Source organism: Mustela erminea, chromosome 5 (genome assembly GCF_009829155.1).
Source record: "Mustela erminea isolate mMusErm1 chromosome 5, mMusErm1.Pri, whole genome shotgun sequence".
NCBI lineage: Eukaryota > Metazoa > Chordata > Mammalia > Carnivora > Mustelidae > Mustela > Mustela erminea.
In genome coordinates this window covers 63,953,144-63,977,042 of record NC_045618.1, presented here as the reverse complement: position 1 = coordinate 63,977,042, position 23,899 = coordinate 63,953,144, and the positions used below count along the sequence as shown (strand labels likewise).

Below are 23,899 nucleotides of genomic sequence, written 5' to 3'. Positions count from 1 at the left end.
AATTAGTTATATTTATCAAGGTAAACACTCCTAATAATCTAAGGCACAAATATAACAGCTTAAAAACATAAATGAGCTAAACATATTTAATCTATCTGTCCTTTTTCATTCAGTTACGGACTAGCAGATTCTTCTACTGTGAAATCTCAAAGTATTTTTTCCTTAGTTATTACCTCTGCCCAGAAAAGGCATTCTCCTGTTATTGGGGACCCTCACTTTTCAATGCACATGATAAGAACTCGTGATAAGAACAGGCATATTTAATAAAATAAGCATCTGGGTTTCAACCAATGATCTAATTCTCAGAAAACTGCCAGCACCCTAATCATAAATCTATTATTCTTTCTAAAGATGAACTTTCCACTTCCCAAGATCCATATCCAACAATTTTTCTTAAAGATTGTATTTATTTGAGAGAGAAAGCATGAGCCAGAGGGAGGGGCAGAGGGAGAACAGACTCCCAACTGGATGGGGAGCACGACATGGGGCTCATCCCAGGACCCTGAGATAATGACATGAGCTGAAGGCAGATGCCTGACCTACTGAGCCACCCAGGCATTCCCATATCCAAAACGTCTAAATCCTTAATGTAAAACACTCTCACCTCCCAATATCATCCATATCATTTTGCTTTTACCCACCAGTATTCTGGGGTACATCTATTAACATCAGCCCCATCTTCAGATCAGGAGGTGCTTAAGGGCAGTGTCATAACTTCTTTTTTGTATTTCTGACATTAGCATGATATCCAAGCAAATATTATTAAAAAAATGAATAAATAAATGAAAACTACTAAAAAATAGGGTCCTCAAGAAAGAATGTAAGGCAAAATTTATTATGAATACATCCTTGGTGCTTACCACAGCAAAGGAAAAAAGTAAAGTTCTCACCTTTTGACTTTTAATTTGTTCTACAACGACCATTACAGAGGGAAAAAGGAGCTGGAACTGTGAATGACAGAAAAATTAGGAGGGCACATAATCAAATATAAGGGGGAAAAAATGACTCAGGAAATGCTTTTGATTCTAAATAGTCCCACTTAACACAAAGACGGCAATACGGCAATACCACAGAACAGCCAAGATCCAGTATCCTAAGGCAATTCGATACGGGTTTGGCTGCAGAGGGAGAATGACAGAAGCAGTTTCTATTTCTAAGGCTAGCATAACTGTTAATATTGAAGTCAACACAGAGCATTAATATCAGACACTAGATTTTTACTAAAATTTGGAGCTTTCTAAACAGTTCTGATCTCAGAAAGTACACAAAATATAAAATGCCGGTCTCTGAATCCAGAAGGAAAAATGTTCTCAAAAAATAATTTCTTAAGTTATTCTTCTTTTTAAAAATAGGTTTAATTATAATTTTTAAAATTTTTTTAGAGAGAGGGGGTGGGCAGACGGGGAGAGAGAGAGAGAGAGAGAGAATTATAAGCAGGCCACATGCCCAGCACAGAGCCTGACACGGGGCTTGATCTCACCACTCTAAGATCATGACCTGAGCCAAAATCAAGAGTCAGATGCTTAAATGATTGGCCCACCCAGGTGCCCCTCTCTCTTTTTTTTTTTTTTTAAATTCTTCACTTAAAAAAAAAAAAAAGATTTTATTTATTTATTTGACAGAGAGAGAGAGACATCGAGAGAGCCCGATGCGGGACTCGATGCTAGGACCCTGGGATCATGACCTGAGCCGAAGGCAGAGGCTTTAACCCACTGAGCCACCCAGGTGTCCCACCACCAAACTGTCTTAAAATTTAAAGGGACTTATTTATTTATTTATTTTTAAAGATTTTATTTATTTGACAGACAGAGATCACAAGTAGGCAGAGAGGCAGGCAGAGAGAGAGAGAGAGGGGGAAGCAGGCTCCCTGCTGAGCAGAGAGCCGGATGTGGGGCTCTATCCCAGGACCCTAAAATCATGACCTGAACTGAAGGCAGAGGCTTTAACCTGCTGAGCCACCCAGGTGCCCCTTCTTCACTTATTTTAAAGATTTTTAAAGTAATCTCTCCACCCAACATGGGGCTCAAACTCACAACCCTGATATCAACAGTCACATGCTCCACCAACTGAGCCAGCCAGCCACCCCTTAAGTTAGATTATCCTAACAGTTATCAACAGATCCTAAGGTATTTTATTATTTGGGCAGCATACCTGATCCAAGGAGTAATTGACATGTGATATGGAAAGATGGGGGTCAGCCAGGAACTGCAACAAAAACCACTGTGATTAGGGCTCCATATAAAACATCTCAATCTATTTGAAAACTAGGTAGGAATCTGAGAATGGGCTCCGTGTTAGTTTTAGGTTATGGAGAATTGATAGTTCGTAGAGTATTAATTCTGATTTTTCAGGTGACCAAAAAAAAACAGACAGGGTTCTGATAAACTCACTCAAGAACCTTTGCCATGATCTGCATGCCACTTTGACTGTGGCTTGGGCAATCACAAATTATATTGTACGCTGCAGCCATGCAGAAAATAGCTCTCTCTTAACTACCTGACCACATTAAAGGGTATTTCAAATTCAAGAACATGCCCTAAGCAACTGTCCCAGAGATGCCTTTCCCATATCTACTGTCTCACCTCTTGTTCCAAATCAAGCAGTGCTTGCCGATAAGGCTGCAAAACGGAATCCAGCCCCGTGCAGAAGGCCCTTAGGTAGATTCCATGTAACCCACCTTGGCCCTGCTGAGATGGATGGTGATCCTGAAATCAAACACAGAGAACTCAGCCTCATGTCTTATACTCTAAAACCCGAGGAAAACATTATCCTTTGTTAATGTTACTGTTTTTGCTTGATTCCGTAGCAAAGCCGTGCTTCAGTGAGAGAAAAAACCAACTAGAGAGAGAGATTTTGAGTTTTTACCTTTTTTTTTTTTTTAAGAATTTATTTATTTATTTGACAGAGAGAGATCACAAGTAGGCAGAGAGGCAGGCAGAGAGAGAGAGGAGGAAGCAGGCTCCCCGCTGAGCAGAGATCCCGATGCGGGACTCGATCCCAGGACCCTGGGATCATGACCTGAGCCGAAGGCAGTGGCTTAACCCACTGAGCCACCCAGGCGCCCCGAGTTTTTACCTTTTAAAATGTGATATTTTAATTTCCCATGCAGCCTAGATGTTACATTCAGGTAGGGGGCACCTGGGTGGCTCAGTCAGTTAAGCATCTGACTCTTGATTTCAGCTCAGGTCATGATCTCAGGGTCGTGAGATGGAGCCTCCACATGGGGCTCTGTGCTCAGCATGGAGCCTCCTTAAGATTCTTTTTCTCCCTCTCCCCTTTTCTCTCTCTCTCTCTCTGCCTCTCTAAAATAAACAACCAGGTACTACCTCATATTGTCAGAGGAGATTTTTCTACAACTAACCTTATAACTTCCAGCTTAAATGGTGGCTTCCCATTGCCCCAAAATAATACCTCAACTCCTCTGCATGGCATACAGTGGCTTCTACATTCGCACCCCTAACTATCTCTCTAAAATTATCTTTTACTGCTTCCAACTTCACATTCTCATTTCCAAACTACCCACAGTTCGCCAAATGTGCCTTGCTTCTATTTCTCACCCCCATGAATCTGGATGTGTTCCACTTATAACAGTGTACTCATCTTTGTGACAAATACCTACTCTTCCTACAGGACCCAACTCAAGCATCTCTTTTCTCAGAGCCCTTCCTAACTCTCCCGAAGAAATGAATCACCCCCACATTGCTGCTTTCAGAGCATCTCTGTGTAGTGCTGGAACTGTACTTTGGTTTATATGCCCCCTTCTCTAGACCAAGAGCTTTGTGATGGAAGGACACGCACTTTATCCATCTTTGTATTTCAGCTTCTAGCACAGTTCTTTGAACACAGGGTAAATATTTACTGAATAAATAAAATGACCTCAATCGTCCTTCTAACATCCCTTCTCCCGCCTGGCCTGGTAACTCATCAGGAGCACGAATCTGATCGTCAACATGAGGAGTGGTAAGACCCTCACCAAGAGCCTACTCGCGAATATGGCTGTCTTTCAGGAGACCTGCAATTTTTTCCGAAGAGCCTCTTCTGTATTTTACACGGGGAATTATAGAGGGAGCTGACTAGAGGCCACGATGACCAGCCCCTCGGGCTATGTTCTTCTGACTTGGTGATCAGGGTCTGGTAGCAGCAGATACAATCACAGGACACCACAACAAACAGGGTAGGAAGCTCAGCTTCAGGGGTCATGAGGCCTGGTATAGTCAGAGGATGCTGCAAAAGGTACTAGCAGTTCCTGAAGATAAAGGTTCACAGCTATAATAAGACTGGCATGGGTATAGGGTGAAATAGACCAGATGGGCTTGCAACCAGCCAATTTTGTTTTGATCTTCTGTCATTCCAGAGAACTAAACGTCTTCATTTATCACGAAATGAAAGAGAAATTAAGTATACTTTTTACTGTTCCAAAAAAAGAGGCACTACAGCTATCTTTAGAATTTGGGAAAGTAGGAATTCACTTATTATATAAGATAAAATCCATATAGTCACAGGAATACAGAACAGCTTTTTCTCTTTTAAGTGTTACTTAAGAAATTAAAACTAGAGGCCTTTTCATCTATCTATCTATATATATAGGTTCCAACTCTGATAATTCATGTGCCCTCATTAATATGATTTTATAGCAAAATGGCATTGATTAGATTTTAAGCTCACATTTAGCTTACACATTTCCAATAAAATACTTTTGAGAGAATCAGAATCCCTGACCCAGAAAGGAAAATATAACACATTATTCTCCAACTCTTCTGCCCCACAGATGAGCACCAAAGGCCTGACAACCAATTTATATAAGAGAGGGTACTGATTGCATTATTCCAGGAATCCTTCCTTTTCCTTTCTAGAAATCCCCACCTTTCTCCCCAACCAGAATCATTGTTTCAACTGGGCAACAGTCATCACTGAATCACAGTCACACAATTGTGCAATCTTTTTATTTACCACAGACAGAATTACAAACTGCTAAAAACGAAAGGGAATTTAAAAATTTCTCTTTAAAAAAATATGAGTGCTTACTATGTGCCAGGCACTTTGCATGAATTACCTTGTTTAATCCTTACAACTCTGTGAAATACGTACACTTATTACCCCTACTTTATAGATAAGTGAACTGAGCCAAATTTACTGAGCATTAGGTTACTGCCAAGCAGTCTATGGCCGGTAAGTGATAGAGCAGGACACAAATCATTGACCTCTACACCATTAATCACAATTAACATATACAGTTCCAATTAACTCATATTAATGGATACTATTTAAGTGCTTGCTACGTGCCAAGCACCTTCTCTGATTTAAACTCTTTAATTTTCAAATAAGAAAAATGAAGTCCAAAGAGCTTGGTTGATTGGCTTAATGTGACTAAGGAAGTTAGAAGCAAAAAGATCTGAAATGATGCTTTATGTTTTTACTGCTGGAATTGGAATTCTGGTCCAGCTCAAACTACTTTAACTCAGGTCTCCTAAAACTCAGGCAAAGCATATTTTCTCTTACACCAATCTGCCTAGATTTGTCCCTGTGTATATTTTTTCCCTTGTTTGAGCTAGTTACCTGGCCCTCACTTGAATAATTCCAATGATAAGAAATTCATAACATCTTAAGACTCATTTCATATCAATTATCAATGGGTTTACTCAAAACCTGACATGGCTCCTGACCTCTGGGGGTGTCCATTCCCTGGGACCGGCAGCCTACCTGTTGCTGCACATGGCCCGTGTACTGTTCAATGAACTCGGTGAAGCGAATGTAGTCTGTGCCCAGCCGGCAGAGGCGATTCAGGACGCTGGTTTCACTGGGATGGAGAAATGGGAAGTCCTGTGACACCTGCAGAAGAGGACAGGCTAAAAACACTGATGCCCACATATCTCGAGGTGCTTCAAATGCTTCATACTATGAATCACTCCCCTTCTCAAGATGCCCATTTAAGTTTGGTAAATTCCAAACTGCTACAAAGGTGTTGCTCCCCATCCCTGACCTAATTAGGTTTATTGAAATAGTTGGTAACACAAGGTAAAGAATTCAAACACTACCAAGTGTTGCACATTAAAAACAAGCCAACCTCCCCACAGGTGGCTACTGTTACTTGTTTCTTTTGCCATCTTCCAGGGATGGCCTATAACGATATGGAGTTTTTTACCCAATTTCAACAAAGTCTCTTTAGCGTTACTGCTCAACAAAGTCTCTTTAGCCCTACTGCAGACTCTAGAGGTTTCTCAGACATATTCTTAAGATTTACAAATTCTCTACTAAATTTTAAATTTTATTTTCATTTCCATAAAAATGTAAAATTAATGTAACATACTATAATTGATAAAAGCACCTTATAACTGGACATATAAATGTAGTGTCCATATTTTCATTTGTATTTGGTATTTCATTTCATTGGGTATTATTTTAATTGAAAGGAAGGCCAAATAATAACCTACTGTGCTATATAAAGGTTTCATAGCACATCGAGTACAGCGAAGTAGGAGAATGTACTCATTCACATTTTTTTTTTTAAAGATTTTATTTATTTATTTGACAGACAGAGATCACAAGTAGGCAGAGAGGCAGGCAGAGAGAGAGAGAGAGAAAGAGGGAAGCAGGCTTCCTGCGGAGCAGAGAGCCTGATGCGGGGCTCGATCCCAGGACCCTGAGATCATGACCCGAGCCGAAGGCAGCAGCCCAAACCACTGAGCCACCCAGGCGCCCCACATTCACATTTTTTTAATACTGTGGTAAACTATACATAAAAGTTACCATTTTGGCTATCTTTAAAAGTACAGTTCTGTGGCATTAAATGCATTCACACCGTTGGGCCTCCCTCACCACCATCTAACTCCAGAACTTTTTTATCTTCCCAAACTGAAACCCTCTATCCAATAAACAATAACTTCCCATTCCTCCCTCCCCCCAGCCCCTGGCAACCACCCTTCCCTTGCTTGTCTCTATAATTTTGACCATTCTAAGTACTTCAAATACGTGTAAATACAATATTTGTCCCTTGATGACTGGCTTTTTCACTTCATATGATGTCTCCAAGGTTGATCCATGTTGTAGCATGTGTTATCTGAATTTCCTTCCTAAGACTGAAAAATATTCGACTGTATATTTGCTCAGCATTTTGTTTATCCAATTCATCTGCCAAGGGATGCTTGAGTTACTTTTACCTTTTGGCTACAGCAAATAATACTGCCATGAACGTGGGTATACAAATATCTGGGTATTGTATACGATACATATATGTGTCTCTTCTTTAACTTTTTTGGGGTATGTACCTGGAATTGAAATTGCTAGATCATTTGGTAGTTCTATGTTTAAATTTTTTGAAGAGTCACCCTATTATCTTCCACAAGGGCTGCACCATCTTCTGCTCCCACCAGTAATGCACAAGGGTTCTTATTTTTCCATGATCTCACCTACACTTGTCATTTTGTTTTTTCTGAATGGGTATAAAATGCTATCTCATTGATCTGCATTTCCCTAATAATCAGCCATACTGATAATCTTTTCATTTGCTTATTGGCCAGTGTATATCTTCTTTGGAGGATCAACCATCATTTAACCAATACCTACTTATCCCAGGCACTGTGTTAATATCCCGAGATTAAATAGTGAACAAAATCAGATGTTGTTACTATCCCCAAAGAACTTAGCATATTACATATTTATATCATTGAGTACTGTATTTTGTGGATGTCATCTTTACATAATAGTAAATGTGGTAATAAATAGGAGCAAAGAAGAATTTTTCTGTTACCAAATCCATAATACGTTTAGGAATCCATTTTTAAAATATTTTATTTATTTATTTGACAGAGAGAGACATAGCGAGAGAGGGAACACAAGCAGGGGGAGTGGGAGAGGGAGAAGCAGGCTCCCCACGGAGCAGGGAGTTCAATGTGGGGCTCCATCCCAGCACCCTGGTATCATGACCTGAGCAGAAGGCAGTTGCTTAATGGCTGAGCCACCCAGGCGCCCCTTAGAAATGCATTTCATGCATATTTTAATGACACAACACTAACCATATCTTCAAGTTAATAACTTAACAACACAGTGCTTAAGAATCTGTCTTTGGGGGGCATCTGGGTGGCTCAGTGGGTTAAAGCCTCTGCCTGCGGCTCAAGTTATGATGTCAGGGTTCTGGGATGGAGCCTCACATCGGGATCTCTGCTCATCGGGGAGCCTGCTTCCTCCTCTCTCTCTGCTTGCCTCTCTGCCTACTTGTGATCTCTCTCTCTCTGTGTCAAATAAATAAATACAATCTTTAAAAAAAAAAAAAAAGAATCTGTCTTGGGGAGGCCAACCTAATTACTCTGTTTAGTGCAGTGTCTCCCTTCAGCTGGAACTATACCCCCAATAAAGCCCTGCCTGTGGCTTTGAAACAAACAAACAAACAAACAAAACTCATATTTGGAGTCAGAGTGCCAGTTTTGAATCCCTGAGTTGCTGCTTACTTGCATGAAAATTTAGGCATATTATAATAACTCTCTGTGCCTCATTCTTGATATCTAGAAAGTAGGAGATGGTAATTGTGGGGATAAATGTTAATACATGTAAAGCTATGCACATTGCAAGTGCTCAAGACATGAAAGCAATTTTTTATTATTAGGACAGCTCTACACAGTTATCAAGTGATAATTCCCATTAAAACTGGAATTTTGAGGGGCGCCTGGGTGGCTCAGTGGTTTAAGCCTCTGCCTTCAGCTCAGGTCATGATCTCAGGGTCCTGGGATCGAGCCCCGCATTGGGCTCTCTGCTCAGCGGGGAGCCTGCTTCCCCCCCTCTCTCTCTGCCTGCCTCTCTGCCTACTTGTGATCTCTCTCTATCAAATAAATAAATAAAAATCTTAAAAAAAAAACTGGAATTTTGAGCAGTGCTTTGTTGGCAGAGTTTTAGAAATGTTCAAGGTCTAGTTATTCTGAAACAGCAAACAGTACTTTGAAGTTATTGATACCATTTGGTAAAACCCACTTATATGAATAGGCATTCTTATTTATTTATTTGTCAGAGAGAGAGAGACAGACAGGGACAACACAAGCACAAGAAGAGGCAAACAGAGGGGAAGCAGGTGCCCCATGAAGCAAGGAGCCCCATGTGGGGCTCAATCCCAGAACCCTGGGATCACCTCCTGAGCCAAAGGCAGACACTTAATAGACTGAGCCACCCAGGGGTCCCTGAACAGGCATTCTTTATCACAGACTTACTGATGTCAAAACAGAGATCTGTAGCAGTCATACTATTATTAAACTCAGTGTTGGAGATTTAGTTTCAGCAAAACAATAGTATATGTCACATTACATCACCAGTTCTCAATCAGGCAATTTTGCCCCATTTGGTAAATGTCTGGAGTTAGTTTTGATTGCCACAATTCAGGGGGTACTACTGACATCTAGTGGGTAGAAGCCATGGGTGCTGCTAAACATCCTAAAATGCACAAGCAGGACACACTCCCACAACAAAGAATTATCCAGTGTACAATGCCAATAGTGTCAAGGTTGAGAAACCATAAATTAATGTTATTTTGAATTTATCCATTTGATAGTTTTGTTTATTTTTTAACAAATAATTGGTTTTACAGTTTTTATTTATTTATTTTAAATATTTTATTTATTTATTTAACAGAGCTCATAAGTAGGCAGAGAGGCAGGCAGAGAGAGGAGGAAGCAGGCTCCCCGCCAAGCAGAGAGCCCGATGTGGGGCTCGATCCCAGGACCCCGGGATCATGACCCAAGCCGAAGGCAGAGGCTTTAACCCACTGAGTCACCCAGGCCCCCCTGGTTTTACAGTTTTTAAAGAGCAATATGCTTGAGTTTATATTTAGGTTAATGTGTACATATATTTAATATTATAATAAAATGACTTTTATCAGTATTAGGCATTCATAACATTTTCCCCCTTTATTTGATTGTGAAAAACATGCTCTGCAGAAAGTATGCAATATTTTCTGTTTTTAGAAGTCTTTTTTCTTCCATAAATATCTGAACACTTACTATATGGCAACAATACCCAGTGTTCATCACAAGAAGTGTACCCCTTAACCTCCATCACCTATTTCACCCATTCCCCCATGTCCCTCCCCCTCAGGTAGCCACCAGTTTATTCTCTATAATTAAGAATATGTTGCTTGGTTTGGAATTGGCATTACTTTGTGAGCTAGATTCAAATCTTGCCATTAGGAGGACGAGTCACCGTAAATTTCTCTGAGCTTCAGTTTGCTCTTTTTTCAATTCCAGCTAACAATACCTAAGTTACTAAGTTACTGAGAGGACTGGATAATATTATAGAAAGCAGAAGTAGAAAAGAATGGTTCAGATACAGGAGCTAAGCAGACCTGGGGTTCAACACTAAGCTCAATAATTACTAGCTCAAATACAGAAAGTTAATCTGTGAAATGGAGATGGGTGATTGTTAAGATTAAATGAGATAATGCATATAGTACCTAGCCCTTCCTCCTCATACATTCCTGGTTATATGAAAATCGCCTTCCAAATTCTCCTAGTGCAGAAATTTCTTGCGAAAGGAGCAATGAGGGAAACACTCTTCATTTTTTTTAGTCAACAAAACTGGATGACCCCCACATAGTGTGTTAAGAGCTACGTATTTGGGCTAGTTTTCAAAGCTCACTTTAAAGCAGTGCAAGCGTGAAAACTGGTAAAAGCGCCTCCCTCACTTTCACATCCAGTTCCCCAGCAACTCTCGCTCAGACACCTCAACCTCAGGCAGGGTCGCGTGCTCCCTCCTTCCGGGTCCGCCTTCTCTACGCCAGCCCCGGCCCAGCCCTCCCGAGGTGAGGTACCGCGCGCCAACGCCCCTCAGGCACTTCCCGGGTTACCAGCCCAGGCACTCGCTCCCCCGAACACTGCCCCTGTAAGCCCCGCCCCTCGACCACGCAGACTCCTCCCCCAGGTACTGGCGCGGGCCCGCCCATTCTGCGCTCCCTAGTTCCCGCGCAGGGGGCTGGACTGTACCTGAAGGCCACTCCGCTTGTTCCACGTGAAAATGGACCCTGGGTACCCGCTCAGAGCCAAGAGCAGTTCGTGGATCATTCCCACGGCGGATCTCGAGTCCCTATATCCGTCGCCCCCTCCTCCAACGTCCCTCCAGGGGACCGCAGGGGCGAATGCCGCCTTCTCGACAAGCGCACAGGCCCCTGGGACAGGCGATTTGTCCTGAATCCCAAGTGGCAAAACAACTGCTGCGGGAAGAGCGGAGGGGAAATATTACAGGATAGGCGCCCCCACGTCCCGGAAGTGTGCCGCGCTCGGCTGGGCCCACTCGCTCGCTCCTGCCGAGGTTCTGCTGGAGGAATCTCCGGAGTGCCCTTGCGCATGCGTCCTCAGTGCCCGAGTCGCCCGCTCGGACTTCCGGTTCCAGAGCTGGACTGGGAGGCTGGAGAGCCGGGGCTGGGGCCCGACCCTAAGAGGGTGAGGCTGGCCCGGGGGCAGAGATGCGAGTGGGTTGAGGGGCAACCCCAAGAAGGAGACGCTATCTGGGGTGGCCAGAGGGTGCTCTCGGGGCGCCTTAGCTCGGTCGGAGGCCTCTGGAGGGACCGCACGACGGCTCCGAGAGTGACCTGGCCGGAGGGACCGAAGACAAAGAGGCCGGAATCCCGCACCCGCCGCTCCTAGAGTCGAGTCCCGCTCCCGCGAACCCCGCAACACCCGGAACCCCTGGCCAGCAACCGAACTCGTCCTCAGGAGACCCATTACTACTGCCCCCTCGGACTCCCTCTCTCCACCAACTCAGTGTGACTCTCCACGCCCACCGGCCCTCGCTTCAGGAACCCAAACCAATCCTCCTAGTGCGCGAGGTTTCCCGTCAGTAGTTCCCCGAGTAGTTGCTGAGCGGTTACTTAGGCTGTGAGGGAAAACAAAGACCCAGAATTCAGTACTTGATTTTTGTCCCGGGTGGGAATTGGTAGTTGTGTAGTCTGAGGAGGCGGGGAGGATGTAAACGGTCCCCGGAAGGACTGCGGAGGTCCTGGGGGAGATCAGCTGCCACCCGCTGGACAGAGGCTTTTTGCCTTCAGCAAGAGGGTGACTTGCCTTTAGATTCTCTCCAGCTCCAGGTCTCCCATATGGTTCGAACTCACTATGCAACATTGGTCAGGGGAGCTGACTGGGATCAGGTCTGGGGGGAGGTGGAAGAAGGGCAGACAATACTTTATACTTTGCTGCTTCCCGGGGCTGCCTTGAAAGTCGCCCAGAAATGGTAGCTTTTGAAAGGTCTCCTTCATGCTGTTTGGCTTGCTGTCCTTAAGTTGGTGCTACCTCACATGGCCACGTGGAGTATATGGGAAGTCAAACCAACCCTTGGCAAGACTTTAGACATATGAGTGAGTGTATTTCTTCTGATAGTGCCATCTCTCTCTACCCTAGGAGGAAACTCTTCTTACAGTTGAGAGACTCATCTGCAGGTGATTCTCCAAGGACATGGGAAAATAGGTGTAAGCCCTCCAACCCTTAAGTGGAGGGAAGCTGCTTTCTGCTGTGAATGATGGCCAAACCCATTCTGAGAGGGAATGGCACTAACTCTGAGACGTTCCGACAGCGCTTCAGGAGATTTCACTACCAGGAGGTAGCCGGGCCCCGGGAGGCTTTCAGCCAACTCTGGGAACTTTGCTGTCGTTGGCTAAGGCCGGAGGTGCGCACCAAGGAGCAGATTGTAGAATTGTTGGTGCTAGAGCAGTTCCTGACCATCTTACCTGGGGAGATCCAGAATTGGGTACAGGAGCAATGTCCAGAAAGTGGAGAGGAGGCAGTGGCTCTGGTGGAAGATTTAGAAAGAGAGCCTGGAAGACCTGGACTTTCGGTGAGAAGGGAGGGGGAATTCAGAAGTGTGTGACTGGGAAGGGGCAAGGATAAAGGGCCATATTAAGGTATATACAGCTTTAAAGAGGGGCACAATCTGCTTTGGTGATGCTTAAACTTAGGGTCCTGGAACAGGTAACTTTTTCAGTTAGAGCTTATCTGGAGATGCTACCTGGGTGTACCTTTGCTATCCTGTCATAATGAGTTATTCATAGTCTTACAGGTTTTTTACTTAAGAGGGAAGAAAGGGGAGTTATTTTTTAGCTGTAGGTGGGTTTACTATTTTGAGCTTTTCTTTCTGGAGCTCCAGTTGCTCTAAGCTAATGGAATAAGAAAGACCCATGTTCACTGTTAATCCTCCTCCCCTGCCAAACCTAGCCAGGTCCCAAAAGGATGAACTCTTTTGGGGTATTAAATAATCTCCTCTGGGAATGCCCCTCATTATAACCTTGCAGTGACAATTAATGGGGGTTGTTTCTAGGTCACAGTCTCTGTGAAGGGGCAGGAAGTGCGCTTGGAGAAGATGACACCCCTGAAATCATCACGAGAGTTATTAAGTGTTCGGCAGGAGTCAGTGGAACCCCAGCCCAGGGGTGTAACCAAGAAAGAGAGGGCAAGGAGCCCAGACCTGGGACCACAGGAGCAGATGAACCCAAAGGAGAAGCTCAGACCTTTTCAAAGGAGCGGTGAGGAGTAGATTCATATGGGAAGATAGGATACCATTCTAAATTGGGAAGTAGGGTTGGGAATAGTGACTGGGAAAGGGATTTCAGGAAATGAGTTGAAATTGTAGAGTATGCAGTTGTTGGAGACCTCCTGAAGGTACGTAGTTTAGCCCTCTGGTGTAGTATTCTTGTATTTCCTCTTTCAACAAGTCTGCCAGAGGATGACTTCCTAGTTTTTATCAGAATGGAACTATTTTATTTCCTCTTGGTAATGATGATACTAGGTATTTTCTAGATAAAAATTCTTTTGTATACTTGAAGGCACAGCCTCTTTTTAGTCATTTTCTTTCTCCAAATTGAACTGTATTTGTTTCTTCAAGTATTCCTCAGAAGCTCCATTCTTTTTTTTTTTTTTTTAAAGATTTTATTTATTTGACAGACAGAGATCACAAGTAGAGAGGCAGGCGTGGGGGAGGGGAGCAAGTTCCCCACTAAGCAGAGAGTCCCAGAACCCTGGGATCATGACCCAAGCCAAAGGCAGAGGCTTTAACCCATTGAGCCACCCAGGCGCCCCAAAAGCTCCATTCTTTAGACCTATTAAGTTTTTGTTATTCTCCTTTGGAAATGAAGTCTTCCAAATACCTAGTTAATTGTGGAGAACTAAATTATATTATTTGAGGGAGGGTCTGGTAGGCAGAGGCAGAGTAGGAATTTTACTTGAGAATTTCACTATACTTTCTTTTAGTAAAGCTCTACTAACTGGTGATTATTGTTTACTTGGTAACTTTCAGGACTCTTATCGGTTTCCCCATTGTCTTTGTGCCTACTCCTTATTGTTGTATTTGATTTTGTAGAACTTGTTTTTCTTATTTGTTCTCAGTTGAATTCTCTATTATCTGTTTGGGGTTTTTTTGATCATTTCTTTAACTTGTTAAGGTTATTTTGAATTTTGATCTTATCATCCAAGAAGCTAGCCTTCTCAGCCATTTGTAACAGTCTCTGTTAGCAATCCAGATGCAAGTCCTCAGCCCCAAACAGAGACTTGCAGAATTAATGAGTTTTTGAACACCTACAATGCATTCTAACACCTTGCAAGGTACTCTGCAATAAGTAAATGTGCCTGTTCTCAAAGAGCTTAGGGTGTTATTTGAAAACAAATATGTGCTGAACTGAACTATATTGAAACCATGCCAGCCAATGACTGTTCGTCAATTTGTGTGAGTACAAAAGGGGTTTGGCAGAGTAAGAGATGAGGGAGGGCAGTAGGGAAGGCTTCATAGGGTGGCTCTGGCAAATACAACTTCTCATAGAATGGGTTAAAGTTGGATAGGAGGGACTTACAGGAAAGGCCCAGAGTGATGAATAATAGTATGCTGTGATCTAGAGAGGAGTCTGATATGAATGGACAGTGCATGGGAGGCACTCAGGTTAAGGTTCAGCAGTATAGTGTTTGAGCTGAGGAAGCAAGCGCCTGGAATTAGGTAGAACAGTGACTGCTGCATTTATCTGGCTATAAGAGGATAAGGTTCTAGACTTGGATGGGGCTTAAGGAACAGAGCAGGACATCCTATGGGAGAAGCCTTTAGAACCTGGTGACATTGTGAAGGAAATGGATGAGTTGAAGTTTCTCCCCTACTCTTTTTGCCCTTGGAATCACTCTGAGTTTAATTCTTTAGGGCCAAGTGGAGAACTATAGGAGATGGGAGGTGACTATTCCCAACAGTACCAAGACCTCTTATAAGACCTGTAAGATTCCCAGCAGTGCCAAGACCTATAAGTGGTGAGGAGAACTAGGGAACAACATGGAACAGAAGTATTTGCTCTGAACAATCAAACAGAACCTTTTCCTCTCTCTAACCCTGCTCTGGAAAATAATCTCTTTTCTTGAGGTTTTATGTATTTCCCCCACTTTCTCCAACCCATTGAACTTTCTGAGAATACTTCCTTAGACACTTTCTTTATAAGCCTCTTGGATTCGAAAAAAGACAGGTCTGAACTCAGAGGTATTTTTATGATCAATCCAAATTGTGATATCCTTTGTTTGCTTCCCTGCAAGCAGGATTTCCATTTCCTAAATCCGGTGTGGTCTCCAGGTTGGAGCAAGGAGAGCCCCCTGATCTGGGCTCCAAGGAGAAGGAACTCTCAAGAGGCAGTCACACAGGAGAAAGACAAATGCATGCTGATCTGTTATCACCCAAGAGAGAGAGAAGAAGCTGGGTAGACCAGGATCACTGGGGCTTTGAGGATGAGAAGGTAGCAGGCGTGCACTGGGGCTATGAAGAGACCAGAACCCTCCTTGCAATTCTCAGTCAGACTGAGTTTTATGAGGCTCTCCGAAACTGTCATCGAAACAGCCAAGTGTATGGGGCTGTGGCTGAGCGGCTCCGGGAGTATGGCTTCCTTCGGACATTGGAACAGTGTCGGACCAAGTTCAAAGGTCTCCAAAAGAGCTATAGGAAAGTCAAGAGTGGTCACCCACCTGAAACCTGCCCCTTCTTTGAAGAGATGGAGGCCCTGATGAGTGCCCAAGTCATTGCATTGCCCAGTAATGGCTTGGAAGAGGCAGCCTCTCACTCTGGCCTGGTGGGCAGTGATGTTGAGACAGAGGAGCCAGGGCAAGAGGGCTGGCAGCATAAGGAAGCAGAAGAGGCTGTGGCTGAAGAGTCGGACAGTGATGAAATGGGCCAGGAGGCCACCCCCCAAGTCCCTGACAACTCAACTGCACCTGTTCTTTTTCGAAGTCCCAGTGGTAAGAAGCTTTTCTTTTGGCGGTTCTGGGATTAGATTTGAGGAGTTATGAGACTGCATGTGTAGTCAGGAAGTCTAATGTTGCCTGTCAGTTTTGTCACTTAAATAGAACACAAAGAGGCAGGCACTTTTCAGTTCTATGTGTATTTCATTCTCTTGTGGGAAAATTAGATAATAGTACAGAGTAATTTTAGATATTTTAAATATGTACACTCAGAAAATTCTAGAGCTCTTTAAAAGAATATCATTCCGTTTCTTTATTAAAATATTTTTTTCCTGATTATAAAATCACTAACAGCTGAGAAGAACCTGGCACTATGCTATGTTTAAGGAAAATATTTATTGAGCACCTTACACAAACTCTGCATTATTTCCCCAGTTCTCAATGTCAGTTTATTTTGTGTTCCTTTTCACTTAGCATAGCATAGTGAAGGACTTCCCAAAGTTGGGGAAACATTTTCTAAGACTCTTACAGGAGATTAGCAACACACATAGTAAGAAATCTTAGTTTAACACTTGGTTGAAATATTTGCCCATGGATCTGTTTTTAAGTATTATTTATTACTGTTGATATAATTTGTATAACCATGTTGTTACGGAAAGAACACCAGAATATGAGTCGGGGGTTTGTTTCTAATCTTGACTACTAATCACCTTGGGTGACCTTCGATAGTCATCTGACCATTTCCGAGCTGCTTCCTCAACTGTAAAAAGGGGCGTGGCAGCAGGACTACTTCTCTTAAAGTTGCAGTTTCACTGTGAACAGCGATCTTTTCGTTTTTTTATTATATGTGTGTGTTGTTACTTCAGTTCTGTTACAGGTTTCTTGTCTTCCTATCTTCTTTTCCCTTTTTCAGTATGCTTTTTTCTTTCATTCTTTTTTTGACAATGGAATAAATGTAGGTAAACCACAGACATGGCTAGCTGCCATTATTTTTATGATCTGTTCAACTTTTTCCACTGCTTTTTCTGTCTTCCAGTTCTTTCCCCAACTCCTTTACTTGACAGTGAGTGGAGGGTGATAGAAGCAGCAGCATCTCCAGGTGGCTGTCAAGTGGGAGGAAAACTCTTTGAATCTCCTTTCCCTCTAGCCTGGGGACTAGCAAGGAACAGAGTCTGTAATCCTACTGAAGTACTGCCCAAAGGAAGCCTGCAGCACTAGTACGGGCTCAGGCTGGGAGATACTTCTCACTTTCTTCCTCTTTCCAGCTTCCACCAGACCTTTTCTCCTAAGGATAAGGTGCATGACTATCAGGCTCTCACCTTGTACCCTTCAGGTCTGAATGGCCCTTCAGGTCTTAGCTATTACTGGGCTTTTTTGAGATTGTGGCAAATGAAGAAGGGCCATAATAGGGAATGGGCAACCGTGTGATTCTGCAAGAGACTGTTCTTTGGGGTCCTGAGTCATGCTTTGAAACACTTAATTCATAAGGAAGTAGAGCTGATGGAAAAAGAGTGATCAGAAAAGTTAGGGATGACTCATGAGAGTGATTGACTAGGTCTTATTCCCCTGGCCAGTTATTTTCTAGTTATGATCAGAATTCCAAAGAAATTACTAGAAGAATGGGGAAATGCATCCTCTACTCTTGACTCAGTGTAATGGGTGTTTCAGTGATCTGGTGGAAAGGCTTTTTTTTTTAATGGCTAAAGAGAAAATAGAAATCAAGGTCCCTGTGAAATTGCTGTGGGATATAGAAAAGCAAAACATTCTAATAATGAGTTTGTATAGATTTTGGAAACAAAGTATTTTTACTTTTTCACCTAGGAGCCCAAGCTTAGGTGGTTTTTCATCATACACTTGGTAGGACTGAGGAATAGAGGCTATAAAGCCCTGGATTAAGTGGTGCTGAAAATTCTTTTCTGGTGGCAGGTGTACACTGGGGCTATGAAGAGACAAAGACTTACCTTGCAATTCTTAGTGAGACTCAGTTTTACGAAGCCCTCCGGAACTGTCACCGCAACAGCCAGCTGTATGGAGCAGTGGCTGAGCGGTTATGGGAATATGGATTCTTAAGGACACCAGAGCAGTGTCGGACCAAGTTTAAAAGCCTACAGACCAGCTATCGGAAAGTCAAGAATGGCCAAGCACCAGAGACCTGTCCCTTCTTTGAAGAGATGGATGCTTTGGTGAGTGCCAGGGTTGTTGCCCCACCCAGTGACAGCCAGGAAGAAGAGACAGCCTCTTGCCCCACCCACACCACCAGTGAGACCAAAGCTGAGAAGCAAGCTGAGGCTGCAGAAGAGACCATAGAAGAAGATTCTGAGGATGATGAAGAGGATACTGAGGTACCCCTGGGGGTTGTCATGACCCGTGCTCCAGTCTTATTCCAGAGCCCCAGTGGTAAGATCCTTTTACTTTTTGAGGTCTGAGTAGCAGAAGGGAGACAGTGGGATTTAGGAGAAAAATCAACAATCTGAAGAGTAGGAGACTGGCTTCTACACCCAGCTCTCATGGATTCTTCTTATGACCACCTTCTCTCTTCTCCATGTTTCTTTTCTATTAAAGCAGCTCACAGAGGGGTTATAAATTATTCACCTGCCTTGCCTTCTCATAATACATCATCAGTCTGATGGGTGCAAAGTTTATAAATTCGCTCTCATCTACATGTGAGCTAGTAGGCAGTTTACCTAGGAGGGAGTATGAAAGTTAACATCTCCTAGGTAGCATGTTGTATACCCATAGTGGGATGAAGTTGATTTTGAAAGTTCATTCTTGTTAAATGTTTTTTTCCTCTACTTCAAACTTGCATACAAGTTGTATGTCTACTTTATTCACACCTATGAAAACCGAATAACCTCTTCAGCCACAGCTGGGCAAAAGTCCGAGATTTCTTAGGGAATGGACTGTTTGAACCTTAGCCGTTGGGTAAGAAAAAGAAATACTTCACTATGGCTTCCCTCCTTGTGGGAAGAATAATTCTGATTTTGGAGTCATACGTATATGTGAATCTGAACTCTCTTGTCCATTAGCCAGCTGAATGACTCAGAGCAAGTTATTTAAAACCCTGTACGTTTGCTTACATATTACAATGTACCTCACTGAAGTTGATGTAAATGAGGTACTATGGTGAAGCACCTAGCACAGTGCTCAGGCACACAGTAAGTATTTAATAAATAATAGTTTTCTTTTCAAAATGTTCTTCAGATGTACATTCTTCAAGGGTGTCCCATGGGGCGCCTGGGTGGCTCAGTGGGTTAAGCTGCTGCCTTCGGCTCAGGTCATGATCTCAGGGTCCTGGGATCGAGTCCCTCATCAGGCTCTCTGCTCAGCAGGGAGCCTGCTTCCTCCTCTCTCTCTCTCTCTGCCTGCCTCTCTGCCTACTTGTGATTTCTCTCTGTCAAATAAATAAATAAAATCTTTGAAAAAAAAAATTAAAAAAAAAAAATAATAATAAAAAAAAAAAAAAAAAAAAAAGGGTGTCCCATGGAGGTGTTAATATGTTCCACTAAGAAAATGTCCTGTAAGTTAAGGAAGTGCTAAATTACCCTCTTCAGAGGCCCACAATACACACTCACATATTTAAGATTCTGAGATTTCATTAAATTTAACAAATCTCTGTTTCACGGGGGCATCTTACATGACTGAGCTTCTGGATAGAAATACTGTCTTTAGGGGATACATAAACAGGCTGATGCTCAGTATTCCTTTGCTCTCAGATTTCGTCCAGGGAATTTGGGATCCAGAATTTGAAACATCTGAAAATTCTGCAAATTCAAAGTCAATTTGCAAACTGAAAACTTGCCAAGTATCTGCAAATTCACATAGCTTAGGCCTGGGGAGCCTGGTATTTGGCTCTTAGAAGAATATTAAAAGCTTAGCTTGGGCATTAGAGTAGTGCTTTGGGAACACTCAATGTTTATTCTTCCAGGGAAAAGAGACTGTTTTAGGGAGATACTTCCTAGCAAAATTTCTCTCTCAGAAGACCTTCCGTTCTTTGAAAGACACCAAATATTTTCCTACCCTGTTTTCATTCTCAATATACACTGGAATTTGAGGGGAGGGGGACTCAGATAGCTCTTTTGGATATAGAAATTTTCAAGGTTTTCCTGGGTACTCCTGGACCTATCTTAAATCTGGTAGGTTCTCCTTGTTATACTGAGAGAGTTTTCTGAAGATGATGGGTATCCAGGAAGCATTAAAAGAATGTATTAATCAGCCCCTATAACAGATGAGAAACATGTGATTGGTTACTAAGCACAGGAGTAAAAACACTGGAATTCTAATTGGTAGTAGTCACTGGGGATCTAGTGCTCCCTAATTTCTATCTTTAATCATCTAATATGATACTTACTTTACCCCCAGCACATAATATTGAGGAAATGGATAACCTTTGAAATTCTTTTCTTATATCAGGTTTTGAGGCTGGATTTGATAATGAAGAGAATCTAAAACGAGATATTTCTGAGGAAGTACAACTACATAGAACATTACTTGCAAGGTCTGAAAGGAAACTGTCCCGGCATCTTACTCAGGGTAAAGGTGGTGAGAGTGAATGTAGATCAGGACAACAGTGGGAAACGACCCCAGGGGAGAGAAGAGGAAAACCAACACTCCCAGAGAGGAGTTTAGGTAAAGTTCTAAATCATCAGAGACCTTACTTGGGAGAGAGACCCTGTAAATATCTCAGATACAGCAAAAACTTTGTTCCAAATTCCCACCTCATGCATCAGATATCTCATCAAGTGGAAAATCCATATAAATGTGCTGATTGTGGAAAAAGCTTCAGTCGGAGTGCACGCCTCATCAGACACCGCAGAATCCACACTGGAGAGAAACCTTACAAGTGTCTTGACTGTGGGAAAAGTTTCCGTGACAGTTCAAATTTCATCACCCACAGGAGAATCCACACAGGAGAAAAACCCTATCAATGTGGTGAGTGTGGAAAACGCTTCAATCAGAGCTCAAGCCTTATAATTCACCAGAGAACCCACACAGGAGAAAAGCCCTATCAATGTGAAGAGTGTGGAAAAAGCTTCAACAATAGTTCTCATTTCAGTGCACATCGGAGGATACACACAGGAGAGAGACCTCATGTGTGTCCTGACTGTGGAAAGAGTTTCAGTAAGAGTTCTGACTTACGTGCACACCATAGGACCCACACAGGAGAGAAACCCTATGGGTGTCATGACTGTGGCAAATGCTTCAGTAAAAGCTCTGCCCTTAATAAGCACCGAGAGATCCATATGCGAGAAAAACTTCTGTCACCGTCAGTACCTAAGTAAGCCCCTGAGAATTTAAAGAAAAGATACATGCATTGAAATTGTTAGGAAAAGTCTTCCAATAGTAGATCCATCTCCTATCTCTGCCCAACGAGCTTAGGAAACCCTCTAAGATTTACCCCACTTTGTCCATGTTTTTCCTGGGTCTATGAATTCCCAAGGTAGTTATCTTAAGAATGAAAGGAAGATTTCAGTCTCTCTCCTTGCCTTCACTGGAAATGAGAAATAACACCTTTATCTCTCAGTGCCTATGTTGTTTCCTTAATAGAGAGGATGTAGTAGTAGATCCCATGTATTTATTTATCCTGATACTCGGCTGCATTTCAACTGGAAAAACTTAGCATGACAGCATTTCAGAGAGAGGTTGTGAGCCTTATTCTGAGTGGGTCTAGCTTTTTATAAAATAATGGAAATGCGAAAAAGTGGCTTTTTTTGTTCATATAAGTCTGTGCTCAGAATGACATCTGTCATGTCCACTCTTCATTTACCTTAAAGAATTTAATATCCGTCTTGGTTCTGACCTATGAATCATCTTGTTAAAAGCCTAGGTGTTCTATATGGGGAAACAGTATAAACCTTATATAAATATTGAGGTGTGAACCCTGGATTTCTTAATTTCTTCAAAGCTCTGGAATAGAATAATATATTTAGAGCATTCTAGACAGATTTTTTTTTTCTTCTATTCCATCTGATACGAATTTCGTCTGTCCCTGCTGGTCCAGAAGTGCAAAGAGCTAGCCAGCGGGGTATGTTGATATGAGAGAAGGCATTTAAAGCTGCCAGTAGGGGGCTGTCTGCATTTCACACACTCTAAACACCTAGTATAGTGTTACACGGCACCCCATGGTCACTGAATACTCATGTGCTTTGAGCAGAAACAACTGCCACATACCCATGAGTTAGGAAACAGACCACTTTGTGCCAATAACTCTTTACCCTAATGGCAAGGAGGACAGATTATCTTTGGTCACTGGAGTTGCCAATACTTGCACACATGCACATATTCAACTGTCTAGATCCTAATTTTTTAAAAAGATTTTATTCATTTGTCAGAGAGTGAGAGAGAGAGCACAAGCAGGGGGAGCAGCAGGCAGAGAAGCAGGCTCCCTGCTGAGCAAGGAGGAAGCATCCTGCTGATGCAGGACTCCTGTACAGATTTATTTCTAAAAGCTCTTCAAACACAAGTGTAATTCTGATCTATATAATCAAATAGTATTGAATAATTGCCCACCTGTTCATAGCAGTAATGATGAGCCCTGTACAGCACAAGGTAAATAAGCCCTGTCCTTATTTTTATAACCTAAAACAGATGACACTGACATGGACAAATAATAAATGCACATGTAGAGCTGCAATAGTTTTAGAGAAATCTATAAATCTAGTAACATTTTGCATAAATGTTAAGGTCTAATGCATTACAGTTTTCTATAAGAAAAACCTGGGAGGATTTTCTTCTCTTTATTCAGGAAGGCTTCATGAAACAGCAAGTGTTCAAGGAAGGAAGGTTACTGGGTAAGTTAGGGTGGGATGAAATCCCCAAACCAATCACAAAACTGAGTGTTGAGTGGGCGAGAAATGGGAAAATTGGAGAGCAAGGTGTTTTACGCAGATGGAGCCAAGAGCAAAGGACAGACTATAAGGAAAGTTAAACAAATCTTGGAGCTGCACAAAATCTGAGGAATAGTATTATCTAGGCTACGCACGAGGCAGAGAACTGCCTTAACTGGGACATGGAGTACCGGAGGCAGATCAGGATGTGGTCCCATCCACCTATAATAAATCAGATACTGTGCTGTACTTATTGATGAAAGAGCCAGCTTGCACTGGAGAAGAAGAATGAGCTGTTTGAGGGGACTAGCTCCTATGGGAGACAAAGGTCAGAAACTAGTATCTTGAGAAGATACTACAGGGGGCAGGTCTGAGGAAATGTGAACAGATGGCTAAGGTCTAGGATAAGTAGCTGTTTCATATTCATATATAATCAGAGTCCTGTGGCTGGCATGAGGTATCAAAGATGAGTGGGGAGATAGAATATTCTGTCATTCATAGCTTGCTGTGTTAGATGAGAGGTTGAGTAGGGTTCTGGTATTGAGGGATCATACTACAAAGAATCTCCTAATGTTTATTAGGACAAGATGGTATCTCAATTATGTGGCCTAAGGAGACAGGAAGATAGAAGAAACACCAATCTAAAGCAGTGCCTCAGGATTTGAGATGGTTTAGTAAGTGTGTCTTTTAAATGTGTGTTTTTTTTTTAATATGGGAGATTACTGTCTTTAGTATATTTATGGATAGTTGTGTATAAAAAGTACTGGTTGGGGGTATCAGCAGATATGAATTCTGGTTCCAGATGTCTTGTGTGTAAGTCATCCTGTTTCCATCTCCCTTTGTAAAGCAGAATAATGTTTACACCTTAATCTGCCTCTCAGGGATACCATGTTAATAAAAATTAATGCCTATAAAGTA

The 23,899-nt window shown here is 42.6% G+C and overlaps 2 protein-coding genes across 12 annotated transcripts in view; one reads left to right on the top strand and one right to left on the bottom strand.

Moving 5' to 3' along the window:
- TUBGCP4 (tubulin gamma complex associated protein 4) overlaps positions 1-11,303 on the bottom strand; it is a 39,266-nt gene extending 27,963 nt beyond the window's left edge. Inside the window, exons 1-5 of one of the 5 annotated variants that reach the window (XM_032343520.1) lie at positions 10,959-11,303; positions 5,701-5,829; positions 2,583-2,705; positions 2,152-2,205; positions 891-947 (exon numbers count right to left, since the gene is read on the bottom strand). In XM_032343520.1, coding sequence (XP_032199411.1) covers positions 891-947; positions 2,152-2,205; positions 2,583-2,705; positions 5,701-5,829; positions 10,959-11,036 — 441 coding nt within the window. In that variant the 5' untranslated portion in view covers positions 11,037-11,303. Of the gene's footprint in view, positions 1-890; positions 948-2,151; positions 2,206-2,582; positions 2,706-5,700; positions 5,830-10,660; positions 10,842-10,958 lie in introns of those variants that run through there. The other 4 variants (XM_032343521.1, XM_032343522.1, XM_032343524.1 and 1 more) reach the window with 4 other exon arrangements.
- Positions 11,304-12,220: 917 nt separating this feature from the next.
- Positions 12,221-23,899, top strand: ZSCAN29 (zinc finger and SCAN domain containing 29). Of its 7 annotated transcripts, none has more exons than XM_032343516.1 (5): positions 12,253-12,325; positions 13,282-13,486; positions 15,525-16,214; positions 18,084-18,554; positions 20,568-23,899. In XM_032343516.1, exons 2-5 carry the CDS (start codon positions 13,324-13,326, stop codon positions 21,434-21,436), a joined length of 2,193 nt encoding a protein of 730 aa, XP_032199407.1. In that variant the 5' UTR covers positions 12,253-12,325; positions 13,282-13,323; the 3' UTR covers positions 21,437-23,899. The 7 variants fall into 7 exon arrangements, with proteins under 7 accessions (XP_032199410.1, XP_032199407.1, XP_032199405.1 ...); XM_032343514.1 differs by lacking the exon at positions 12,253-12,325 and adding an exon at positions 12,458-12,801 and having other exon boundaries at positions 13,369-13,486; XM_032343513.1 differs by lacking the exon at positions 12,253-12,325 and adding an exon at positions 12,458-12,801.